This window comes from Marmota flaviventris, chromosome 19, assembly GCF_047511675.1.
Source record: "Marmota flaviventris isolate mMarFla1 chromosome 19, mMarFla1.hap1, whole genome shotgun sequence".
In the NCBI taxonomy this organism is placed as follows: Eukaryota; Metazoa; Chordata; class Mammalia; order Rodentia; family Sciuridae; genus Marmota; species Marmota flaviventris.
Window position 1 is genome coordinate 7,721,183 of NC_092516.1, and position 13,321 is coordinate 7,734,503.

A 13,321-nucleotide genomic window follows, 5' to 3' on the forward strand; every position below is an offset into this window, starting at 1 on the left:
GTGCACAAAGAAAAGAAACAACAACTAAGAAGTCTTTGGGGGAGAGAATGGGCACATAAATGAATGAGAAAGTACAGAAGGGCCAGAGACAGAGCTGCATGGGACAGTGCACTCTGGTCTCTGGCAAGGCACAAGAGCTCACTGGAGATGGCACTGGAGCAAAGCAACACCCACAGGCAAGAAAATGAAACTCCACCTATACTTTACATCACCCACAAAACTTAATCCAAGTACAAAGCCATAAAAACTCTACAAGAAGCCACAGGGAACAATCTTGACCATAGCTGGGCAAGGTTCTTAGACACCACATGGAGAGCAGACCACAGAAGACAACAATGACAGACAGGACTTGCAAGGCGCTAAGCAACTCAGTGAGACCCTGTCTCTAAATAAAATACAAAATAGGGCTGGAGATGTGGCTCAGTGGTTGAGTGCCCCTGAGTTCAATCCCCTGTACCAAAAAAAAACAAAAACAAAAAATAAAAATAAACAGGACACAAAAGGCACCTGGAGGTGGCATGTCTGAATATACAGAAATAAACACTAAGCTCAATAAGAAGAAAATTTGAAGAGACACTTCACCAAAGAAGACACACAGAAGGCAAATATGCACACAAAAGTATCAACCTCATGGATCATCAGGGAAATGCAAATCAAAGCCACAATGAGGATGGCTTAGAACACACAAATTGCACATACTGAGTGCTGGGAGTGTGGGAGCAGCTGGAGGCGGTTTGGCAGTGTCTTGTCAAGTCAGACACTGGCTAGCCATCCCCTCGTCCTGGGGGTTACCAGTGAAATGAAAACCCTTGATCACACAACAGCTTCATGGCAATAGGCCAACAAACAGGCACACTACTGGGGCGGGGGTTCCATCTTAGAGACTACATGATTGCTTCATTCAATGAGTTTCTGGAAAAGAGAAAACTACAGGATATGGAGAACAGCATCAGTGGCTGGGTCTTGGCTGCTGGGGACTCCACATCTCCACGCACCTATTAAACTCAGTGACGAGTGGCAAATGCCAATCTGAACCAAGTGCTAATAGGGAAAGCAGAATGCAAAGATAGCAAAAGATCAGGGATTGCCAGGGACTGGGCAGGGAGGGATTTTCATAGTAGGGAGAATATAGACATGTCATTACACACGCATCGTCCAAACTGACAAGACGTCAACAAGAGGGAGGGAGCCCTAGTGTAAACGACGGACTCTGGTGATAACAATGTCAGGGGAGGTTCATCAACTAACGAATGCACTACCCAAATGCAAGAGGGTAGTACCTGGGGAGGCGAGAGGAGGATATCAGAACTCCATAATTGACACAACTTTTCGTTAAACCTAAAACTGCTCTAAAAATAAAACGTTTTAAAAACCCCCAACTCTAAGAGAACTGTACACCACCAAGTGAAAAATATATAAATTTAAATATTAAAACAAAAAAACAGATGTCTGTATCTTACCCAGCCAAGACATACCCCAAATCTATCTTCCACAGGGTAAAGTGGACCAGTTTTGCACAGTGGGAGGAGGTCTCCTGCTTCACCTCCTCAGGAGCTTCCTGAGACGCTGGGAGACCACCAATGCCCAGCATGCTGAGAAGAGCCTGGCCACCCTTCTAGCCTGTTCTGCACCTGCCCTCTCCTCCAGCCACTGCACCCTTTTGTACTTCTGTGCCTCCAGACTAAGTGCCATGACATCTCCCTAGCAGCTCCAGGCAGAGTTCCTTCCTGTTACCTCAGTGTCCCCCCTCCATGCGTTTCACTGTAAGGTTCAGCCTAGGTTGCTGCAGGCGCCCATGAGCACATACCCACTGACAGATCTGCATTCACTGCCATACCAGTGCTGCCCCCACTGAATACCCAGCATCCACCCCGCACAGACCTACACTCAGACACCTATAGACAGAAGAACACACTGTGCAGTCTCCCTGCCTCAGCCCCCACCACTGCAGACAGAAGTCTCTCCACCAGCTGTCAAAGCACCTTCTGGAGAGTACTGTCAGCACCTCTGAGACAAAACATACCAGGTGAGCCCCAAGAGCAAGAATGACAGGCATCTCATGGGTTCTTCAGTTCCAGCTCACATGCCTCCCTGGGCCTCACTGGGCACTCAATTTGGTCACTTGCTGTGATTCTTGCTCACACTAGCATGCTCTCTGTCAGCACCCACAGCCCTCAAGTCACCTTCTCAGGCTTCAGACAGGTGCTACCACAAGGTCAGGTGAGCCTCATAGATATTGGCCTTATTAAGAAAAGGGGAGCCAGACATGGTGGTACATGCCTGTAATCCTAGCCACTCAGGAGGCTGAGGCATGAGGATTACAAGTTCAAAGACAGCCTCAGCAACTTAGCAAGACCCCCATTTCAAAATTAAAAATAAAAAAGGGCTGGGATATGGCTCAGGAGTTAAGCACCCTGAGTTCAATCCCCAGTACCAAAAAAGAAAAGAAAGAAAAGGGAAAATCAATCTCTAACCTGCTAATGTGCCACCTTCCAGAGCTATCTTGAAGTCACTGCACCAGGGCGGGGGGCGGTGCAGCCAACTTCAGCAACCAAAATCCAACTGGGGCGGTCACCAACCCAGCAATTTAGGAACAGGAGGCTGGAAGGGTCCAGGGGAAATTCAAGGCTACACTGCCATTGCCACTTCCCACTGATTCGCATGGAACCAGGGCTGCACCTCTATAAGCAGCACCAAAGATGGTGCATGAACTATAGCACACTTCAAGGCTGCTATCCTGTCTGCCGTCCAATGTTGGCTATACCCAAGCTCAAGGACACACCATGTGCCAAGGGCTATCGTGGCCAGGGGTAACACAGTTGAGGTACCAGTCTTTCCCTGACCTTCCCTGAGCTAATCCTCCTGCGAATTACTGATGGGCCTGAAGATGGCTTGCCCTAAGTGCTCCACCAGGGTCCCAGGCGCTCCAGAACCATAGCCTATGGTCAGTAGCGCAAGGAAACCCTGGGACAACACCATCACCTAGCACACAGCCCAAAAGCCATCTGCCCACCAGTCACTGTGATCCCTTGGTGACTGTTCTTCCCTTTTATTAAAGATCCAGGGTCCAAATCTCAATCCCTACATTTGGTCATCAGGTGTCCTTGGTCTCTGATCTAGAGAGCTAGCTGCTCCATATAAACATGATTCTTTGTGGTCAGAAGGAATCTGCTGCTTAGAGAAGCTCTCTTGGGCTGCTTAGTATATGCACTCAGCAGCATGAGTCCACTCTGCAGGAAATGCACCCCATTGGCACACCCCTAGCACTGGGCGTGCCACGTCCTAGAGGGGAATCAAAGGGCCTAGAAAACTGGCTTCATTCGGGGAATTCAACTCAGCCTGTGTACAACATTGCTCAGCTTGACAGAAGGAGCAGGTGTTAAGGGGAAAGGAAGGTGGGACCCTGAGGTCAAGACAGAGATGCTGGGCAGGGTGATCCTACCTCCTCATCCCCCCACAAGCACAGCTGGTGGCCCCTCTTCCCAGCAGTCTCTAATTCATCTGTGTATTAAAACCATCTCTACTTCAAAAGTTCCATCATTAACTTTCTGGAAGCCCTGGCCAGTAGTGGCTCTTTCCTTTGACAATAATACGACCTAGTTTCTGCCATGTGGGGAAAACACAACAGGACTCCAGGTGCTCACCAAGGGAGCACCCAGGAGTCAGGCTTCCAGGGTACAGAAAAGGCTCCAAAGATTCAGAAGGCCATGTTCTGCAGACAGAGACCAGTGAGTTCACAACAGCTCCGAGGAGCTGGTAAGAGCACAGATCAGATGCCCAGAGAACAAGGAAGTGCCTGCTGGGGTGGGAGATGAGGGCCCCACACCAAGTGAGGAACCCTCCCAGACTGCAGCATGCAGTGGCCAAGCTGGGCCCTGCAGTGTAGCCCAGCAGAGGCAAATCAGTTGGACCCCAGGGCTGAACTAGGGTGGCTATGAGGACCAAGAGGGGAGGTTTGGCCAGTACTGGACCAAATGGAAACACACCTAAAGCAGGGAAGTGGAGGTTTTCAAATGGCGAGATTTATAACCAAAGCACAGACTTGGAAATGAGTAGATTTGGAACCCTTCAACCAGAAGAGTGACAAAGGACTAGACAGAGTTGAAACACTAACAGAGGGGCTGAGGGTTGCCTCAGAGGGGTTAGCGGGGCAGTTGTGGAACTGGAGAGAAGCTGGGGTGCTGACACCGGCCTGGCCTGGGGTCTGGCTCAGGAGACCATCAGAAGCTAGGGGGACTTGAAGGCTAACTGCACACAGTCCAGAAGGGCAGGCGCACAGCAGTGCAGCAGGGAGAATCAACAACTGGGCATGCAGAAGTCTTCACACAGCAAGTCCCTATGTAGGTAGTGTCCCTGGAGAGAAAGTCACTAATTCGGGGCCAAGCAAGCATCACCTGAGCTGCCAGGGGCCCTGAGATCATTTGAGCTCTGAGATCAGGAGCACAAGGAGAGGAAAAGAGCAGAGAGCCAGACCAAGTGTTGGCTCCATGGCAGGAACATTCACAGGCACAATAATCAAGGAGAGGCCACTGAAGTGGCTGAGGAGAAGGACAATGGCAAGGAAGACTTTCTAGAGGCCAAGGGACCCACAAGAGCACAGAGGTAAAGAAAAGGGGAAGCAAGACCCAGGGACTTCCCAGACCCCAACAATAGAAAGGGCAGACTCAGGGGTCTCGGGACAGGCATCTGAAAGAACCTGAGTTCTAATTCCAAGGATCCTTGTTGGAAATGGAAGAAAACTGCACTTACTTCAGCTTCCTCTTTTGGTGTGTGGACGCAAACGTCCAAAGGGAGCAGACACTGTCCACCTGCCCAGTACTTACCCAACCTGGATGAGCTCGTTCAGCTTCGTGGCATTCTTGTCGTCCATACCTTTGAATGGAAAGGTAGACAAATGAGGCCACGGGGGTCAGAGCAAAACAGCAGGTTCCCATGGGACTCCTTCCACAGACTCCAAATCCTGCCATCAAACACTCAAGTTCTTCCAGAAGGAAATCTCTGCAACAGCTGCAGCCCCCTCCCCAAAATCAACCAGCAAATGAGCTGACCAGCACAGCTCAGCCAGTTGGCATAGCCTCTGCCCACCCTCTTCCTCAAGGACAACCGTGTTCTCTCATAGCTGACCTCTCCTCTCAGAAGCCCCCAATTCCCTGCCACTGCCAAACTGCTGCCTACCCCAGACTGCCTGATTCTGACAACTCTGCTTCCTCTGGGTACCATGCTAGCCCTGTGTACTTTTCCTGCTGGGCTCCACACCCAGCAGAGTCCATTCAAGGATCCTCGGGTATAGTTTGGAATCCTCAGGACCCTAGGCCCTGCTGAATGATGAATCCAATGCCCTGGTGTTTGCCAAAGCAGAAGTCCCACTTCCTCCAACCTTATCATTGTCCTATGTTGTGCAGGAAAGCAGGTGAGAAGCTAGCGGGAGAAGCCAGGTGGTGAGTGCTAGAGTGCTCACTGTAAAAATCCTAGGCTCTTTGAATTCTTCTGCATGTTTGGGAGAGTGAAGGACCACAAGCACATAGCCAGGCTGGAAACCAAAGACAAAATGAAATGCTAAAAACAGCCAGAGATAGACTGTAATTCACACAGAGAAAAATGGACCCCAGTGATTGCCGACCCCTTATCAGAACAGTGCAGGCCAACTACACTGGCTGACGCCTTTTATGTGATGAAAGGAGAAACTATCAAATTAGAATTCTGTGTCCACAATGGTATCCTTCAAGAAAGAGAATGAAATGAAGGTTTTGCAGGTAAACACAAACTAGAAGCATTCACAGATGGCACAAGCGCATGACAGAAAATAAATAAGTTTTTCAGGTGGAAGGAGAAGGAATCCCAATGGAAACAGGTCTTCAGAAAATGAGAAAGAACATCAGAAAGGGTGAATGCAGATGGGCTCCTGGCAAACTAAACAGGTACAGCACTACCTTCAGATGGGCACCAACCAGTCACCCTCCCTGAGCCATGATGATTCTAAGAGCATTCAGGACAAGGAGGCCCCCAGACTGGCTGGGAGCTCAGGAACACTGGAGCTGAGGTCTGCAGGAAGGGACAGGTTAGGGGAGGGGAGGGTAGGCTGAAGGCTCCACCATTCTGGGCTGGCAGGTTGTACAGAGAAAGGTCTGGGAAGAGGAGGCCAAGGCAGATCACCAGGGCCTTGTGGGCCACATGGGGTCTTCTGCCTTTGTCCTGGGAGGAATGGGAATGAATGATGACAAGGAAGAGGGCAAGGAGCAAAGCCTATGTACTGTTTAGTGACCTGAGACTGCCCAACCCCTGACAAAAGGTTTCTCAGCAGAAGGCACTAGCACCACTGACCCCACACCTCAGTGGGTCCATTCTGGATGCCCAGCTCCAGAGCTCAGGCTCCAGACACTGCAACAGGAACCGAGAAGGGAACCTCTACCCAGAAGCTCTGCTCAAGATGGTGAGGGCTAGAGCCAGTCACAGGCATCACTACATGAGGCATACCACACAGTTCTGTGCCCACTTCACCGCTTCCAGAGCCAGTCACTTGCTTCACAAAGGAGCATGTCACTCAATTCCTTCAAGCCTGAACGTCCTTGAGTCCTTTTTTAATTGGCTAACATCAGTCCACAGAGAAGCCAAGAGAATGCATGACTCAGTCAGTGTGTGGAAGCTCAAGCTGGCTGTATTAGGACTTATGTCAGTCTGAAGACCCAAGGCAGAATGAGCCTTGTCAACAAAGCTCACTCTAATCTCCAATCTCTCTCAAACTCATCTACCAAGTAGCCAGAGACAGCAGCACATGGACAGTTGCTCATGGAGGCACTAAGAGGTCTTTCAAGAATTCACTTTCCCAATGCCAGGCACAGTGACGCATGCCTATAATCCCAGTGGCTTGGGAGGCTGAGGCAGGAGAATCGTAAGTTCCAAGCCAATCTTAACAACTTACTGAGGTCCTGAGCAATTTAGTGAGACCTGTCTCAAAATAAAACATAAAAAGGGGTGGGGGATGTGGCTCAGAAGTGCCCCTGGGTTCAATTCCCAGTATCAAAAAGGGGGGGGGGGCTGGGGTTGTGGCTCAGTGGTAGAGTTCTCACCTAGCACGTGCAAGGCCCTGGACTTGATCCTCAGCACCACATAAAAATAAATAAGTAAATAATGGTATAGTATCTAAATATTAAAAAAAAGGGGGGCACTTCCCCCCAAAAAAGATACCAAAGGATACAACAAAGTGTTGGTGCCAAAGAGCCCAGCATGTGACAAGCTAGCCAAGTGGCATTGGGGGTTCAGAGGGGAGAAAGACTAGGGTGAAGGACTCAGCTCCATTACTAAAAGACCCATGTTGGCTTCAGATGTATGAGAGCAAGTAGGTACTTGAGTGTACTATATGGCCAGGCTAGGAAGGACCAAAAGGCATACCCAGGAATTGAGGGCAGCACAAGCTGAGCCATGGAGTCAAGAGGTCCACAGTGGCAGGGGTGAGGAGCATCCAGCAGAGAAGCAGGGTACAGCCCCAAAGGTGAGCCTGAGGTCCAGGTGCAGAGGCTCTTGATCAGGGAGACCAGAGTTAACATGGGCACAACAGAAAGCTATCTGACCCAGGCATGTGGCACACATCTGCAATCCCAGCAACTTGGAAGGCTGAGGCAGGAGGATCACAAGTTTGAGGCCAGTCCGGGCAACTTAGTAAGGCCCTAAGCAACTTAGTGAGTCCCTGTTTCAAAATAAAAAATAAAAAGGTCTAGGGATATAGCACCCTTGTGTTCAATCCCCTGTACCCCCAGGCTCAAAAAAAGAAAGCAAGCAAGCTGGACAAAGCATAAAGCAAAAATGAACACATGAAAACATCCAAAGGCTCATGTGGAATCCAAGATGGCCTTGGGAGGGCCATAGCACCAGCCCAAGAATGCATGGCACCCAACCCATGATCACAAGGCCTTCAGGGTGGGACAGAGTTGAAGAAGTAGAGAGTAGAGGGAGGCAGGGGACCAGAAGCCCTGTCCCACCTACAATGAGAGGTACTGACCATGGAAAGAGAGAGGGCCAAGGAGTAAAAATGAAGCCCTGTGGCTTCAGGGAGGAAAATATTCAGAGGAAAGACAAAATAGGGGAACCAGTCAGGAAGTGCATGTACCACTGGCTCCACAGAGAAGAAGGTAGGGTGCAAAAGGTAAAGGGCAGCTTAGGGCACCCTGGGGCCTTGCCTCCACAGCTAGCCTGTGCTGGTGCCACTGCCCGAGATGAGGACAAGAAGCCGACGCAGGGTTGGGTAGGAGAACAAGTGCACGTGCCAGCACTGGTCCTGTTGGCTCAGATGGATGGTCACAGCAGGAACAGTGTAATGGACAGGTCAGCACGCAGGTGCCTGAAGTTGTAAGGTTGGGCCCAGCTGGCTAGTGGAGAACCAAGACCCGCAACCAAGGAGGGAGGTGAGCACAAGTAACATTCTGAGGAAAAGGACTCCAGGATTCAGAGCTGATCACAAGGCCCCTGACAACAGTGAGGGGTCTGCCTGACCAGTGTGGGCTGTGAGAGAAAGGATGGGTCCACACAATTCATTCCAGAAGGTTCTGTGGCGGGAAATCGGAACAGGAAGGCTCTGCAGAGTACTACCAGTAGGGAACGGGAAGGTATGTCAAGATGGTGTTTCCCTAGACTGAAAGGCAGGAGCAGAAGCTGAAGTTACTGTGACTCTGAAGGCAGAGGGATGGCACCCTGGACAGGCAGGAGGCTAGACAGAACAAGGCCAGAGACAGAACCAGGTCCTCTCCTCTGCACAGGCAGAATAGGAGAGGAGGAAAAGGGGCAGAAAGCAGGGGCTGTGGGAAGCACTGAGGGTGGTGGCACTCTTAGCAGCCACCAGGTGGTCAATAACCAGGCACAAAAAGACAGTGATGGTCAGGACGTGGCCCAAGTGATCACACAGAGTGGCCCTGCTGCCACCCTGATCATTAGATGACTGAGTGTGGCCCAGCAGGGGCTACTGGAAGGGAGGCCTGCTCCCTTTCTTCTGGAGTCACAGGGAGCAGGGGCAGGGCTGAGGCACGCAGGGCACAGATGCTCGAGTGTGCCTACTGGCACCTATGTAAGAAGTGCTCTCAAAAGAATCTGGTCACCATGAGGCAAATGGCAAGGGAGGCCATAGGGAAGGCAATGCCTCGACGGCATCATCAAAGACAGAGCACACAGTGCTCTTGGCCTCCAAGCTCAGGGAGACTCGAGTCACCTGCAGGTCAACATCCCTCGGCAGAAGACCCAACTGATGTGTCAAAGCATCCTTACAGGTCTGAGCATGGGCAGGGGGCTGGGCAGATTACCCCACCTATTTGGCAGGTATGAAGTGTCTCTGCAACCATGGGTGAGGCTGTGAGGGAGAGACAGGCTGGGGCTCTGAGATCTTAAGTCAAGCAGTGGAGTGAGGACCAAGTGTGCTCAAGTGTGTTAACACACATGCATGTGCATGGCAAGCCCCGAGTAAATGTGGCAACTGGTACCACTGGCATGCCCAGCTAAGGCAGGTCCCTTTCTATTATTTAAATTTTGTCAAGATAAAAGTCACTAAAGATGAGTGGTGACAAGGAAAGTGGCCCTCCACAAGAAGCTGTGGCAACCTGAGGGCAGGCGGGTACTCACAGCCCCCGATCTTCTTGCGCAGCTCGCCATAGCAGATGAGGCCGTACAGCTCCTGGGACGACTTTTTCAGCCCTCGAGAGAACACTGGAAGATGAGAGAAGGGCAGAGCTTAGGAAGGGGCCCCCCGAATGCCCTGCAGGGCACAGCCCTGCGTGCACAATAATGCTCAGGGAGCATCTCCCAGCAGGCTGGGGCTATTTCTTGTGCTGATCACACAGTTCCTTGGTCAAGTCGATGCTAACCTCAGCAGAAACGGGCAACAAACACATTGGTACACCAGGCTGTTTTCTTAATTTTCAAGATAAAAATCAAACAAAAATGAGGGGTGGAGTTTAAAAAGTTACTCCTAACAGCACAGTCAATGTCCCCTAGAGGAAAAAACGCATGGTTCAGCATGGCCAGCTGTCATGGGGGTGGGGGTGAGCACCACCACCCCTGTCATCTAGCTCTGTCCACTATGTCCCCCAAGCACAGGGTGAGGCCGGCAGCCCACACCCCAGGGAGCTCCCCTTCCTGCCTGCTTGTGCCTCCACACCCCTACAAACATCCAGCCCTCTGTCACCAACAGGCATTGGCTCTATGTAAAATAAACGGGCCGTGTGTGCCCCTCAACGTAGCACCCATCAAGTCCAGTCTCCAGCGTGAAGGGAGTGCTATGAAAGCTCCAAAAGTCTCCTTCAAGAGTCTGGATGGGAAGGCGCCTGCTCCTTCTGCTGCTGCTGCTTAGAGCCACCATGGACACCAACAACACACCGAGGACAGCCTTAGGCACCAGGCCAGGGACCAAGCCTTTCTTGAATGTTCTCGAACACACAAAGTTGAATTTCATGCTGATATGGAAGCCAAGCCACAACAGTACCTAGAAGCTATGGGTCATGTCACAGAGCAGAAGCAAACATAACCCACCTGTGTGCTCTCTCAACTGTTCTTTCTGGTTCTCTCCTCAGAAATCTCTTATCAAAGACCTGACTTTCATTTGTGTGTGTCAGGAATATGTCAGTGAATGGCAAATACTGTTTTGAAAACATAATCTATCACAAGGATTCTGGATCTTGGATTGGCTCAAAAAATCTGACTCTGCAAATACCACAGGCCAACTATTCCTGAAGTTTCCTAAGACAAAAACCAAGATCTCGTGGGACTCACAAAGGAAACTGGGGCTCAGGAAATTTTAAAACCACCACTTGATGAATCAAACTGTGGCCCATCCACACAACTGGCTACTCCTCAGACACGAACAGAAGTGAAGCTTCATGCGTGTGGGTGAGCCCCTGACACATGCTCAGAGAAAGATACCAGACATCAAAGGCCACACATAGCACAAGTCCATTCACACAAAACATCCAGAAGGAACAAGTCCACAGAGGAAGAGCAGGACAGAGGGGTGCTTGCTGGTAGGCATGGGGTACTCTTGGGCTGGAGGGGTGTTTTCAATGAGGGTGCAGTACAGAGCGCCTCGGATGCACCAGGTACCACCAAGCTACACTCTTTACAGGGTACACTTCTTGGTATGTGAATTATATCTCAATACAGAAAATGTTTTCTTAAACTATTGGAGCTGGGCGCAGGGAGGCATGCCTGTAATCCCAGTGGCTCAGGAGTCTGAGGCAGGAGGATTTTGAGTTCAAAGCCAGCCTCAGCAACCGTAAGGCGCTAAGCAATCCAGTGAGAACTTCTCTCTAAATAAAAAGTATAAAATTGCCTGGGGAAGTGGCTCAGTGGTTGAGTGCTCCTGAGTTCAATCACTGGTACCAAACAAACAACAACAACAACAAAAAAAAAACACTATTGGAAATGGCAAAAAAGAAAACAGCCTGGGGGCTGGGGCTGGGGCTGAGCGGTAGAGCACTCACCTAGCACATGTGAGGCCCTGGGTTCGATCCTCAGCACCACATTAAAATAAAGGTATTGTGTCCAACTACAACTAAAAAAATAAATATTAAAAAGAAAATAAAAGAGCCCCTACTGAGAGAGAGAGAGAGAGAGAGAGAGAGAGAGAGAGAGAGAGAGAGAGAAGAAAACAACACCAAGAGCACAAGTGTACAGAAAATTGGCCAACAGGACTTGGAGCCCAGGGACAGGACTGAGAACCACAGAACAGAACAGGGGTTTTGAGAGGTGTCTTCACACTGCCCTATGCTCCCTGAGTCCCTCACAAGGAGCCTCACAATGCCTCATGTCTCACTTCAGACTCAACAGAGCTTGCCTTTCAGAACCTCAGGTATGTGAAAGACGTATATCCAATTGCAGGGACCAGAGGGGAGAGTTGGCTATGCCTGATACACAAACATGGCAGTCTGCAGAGACCCATGTCTACATGGGGACAACACAGGACTATGAAAACTAACAACATCCCTTGTCCAATCACATGGAGGCCACAGTTTCAGAGCAACGAGAGTGAGTTGCGTTCCAGGGAGTGACCTTCCCCAGACATCATAGATGCCAGGCTCCTGTACAAACCCTTCCTGCCCACACCCCGCTTTTGTTCTTACTCTGTGAGGAGTGAAACAAACTCACGATAAACTACAGAGGAGCTTTCTTCAACACATTCCAAAGACCACTGAAAACCGACACGTGAAGAACATCACCATTCTGTGTGCTGTGACAAGACAGAAAACCAGGAATTCACAGGCGTCCTGGTGACCTCTGACATCTACATGGTAGAGCAGCTGACAACAGCACAGAGGCAGGTGGCCCCCAGCCCTAGCCAACAGGGAGGCCTGTCAGAGAGCCAGAAAGAGGGCCTTTCCAGGGACCAACAAGATACCAGGAACAGGATACACAGTCAGAAGACACCAAGGCTAAGGGACAGTGTGCAGGCCAAGAGGAGGACAGGAGTGGGCAGGGAAACTGGGCCCCACATGGAGATGCAGAGGAGCCACGTGCAAGAGCCCCGAGCTCTGGTGGGACAGAAGAGCTAAGAGGCACAATGTCTCCAGGCATGAGGGATGGGGGAGCTCGACAGGAAAAGGTGACGAAGGAAAATAAGTGTGTGCTTTCAGACAGTGTCAAAGGACAATAAGGTATTTGGCAGGCTCTAGGAATCTATGTGTCCCCCTACCCAATCAGCATCTAGGAGGGGGCTCACACAAACAACAGAACACACTCAATCGTGCATGGAATCCGCCAGGTCTCTCCACTTGTCATCCATGAAAGCTTCCCAACCCTCTCTGTGACTTGCTGTCCTCCTTCCGGAAGAGAACTTTCCATGACCAATAAAAATGGACCCACTCTCAGGACCAACTTTCAGAAAGTCACAGAATATGACATCTAACAAGAAAAGAAAGATGATCACCATAACCAACATGAACCACTACAGCCTTGGACCCCTTGGCCCAAACCATTTGGTGCTGAGATACACAAAGGAGCCAGGGGTCCCACACATGGCAGCAGCAGTGACAAATGGAAAGAGAACAACTGGTGCTGAACTCAGCACAAAACCTCATGCTGATGGTCATGGGAATGATGGAAGCAGAAGACCCACCAAGTCTACTCAGGGGCATCAACATGTGGAGACAGACAGCCTGAGAGAAGAGGGTGTGTGCCCACAGAGCTCTACTCCACAGTCAAAGAGGAAGCAGCAAGACGTCAGCTTCTAAAGCCAGGGGAGTTCAATACACTACGGGTCAAGAGGCAGTAGCCTGGCTGGGAGGACACCACAGGAATGGTGAGAGAAGCCTTTGCACACAACACGGAAGACCACCAAGACGCTCAAAGG

The 13,321-nt window shown here is 50.5% G+C and overlaps 1 protein-coding gene across 4 annotated transcripts in view; it reads right to left on the minus strand.

The window, feature by feature from the left end:
* Cramp1 (cramped chromatin regulator homolog 1) overlaps positions 1-13,321 on the minus strand; it is a 54,248-nt gene that overhangs the window by 24,708 nt on the left and 16,219 nt on the right. For 3 of the 4 annotated variants that reach the window (XM_027940573.2, XM_071605661.1, XM_071605663.1), the window contains 2 exons: positions 9,604-9,687; positions 4,824-4,872 (listed from right to left, as the gene is read on the minus strand). In XM_027940573.2, coding sequence (XP_027796374.2) covers positions 4,824-4,872; positions 9,604-9,687 — 133 coding nt within the window. The remainder of the gene's footprint in view (positions 1-4,823; positions 4,873-9,603; positions 9,688-13,321) is intronic. The other variant, XM_071605662.1, reaches the window with a different exon arrangement.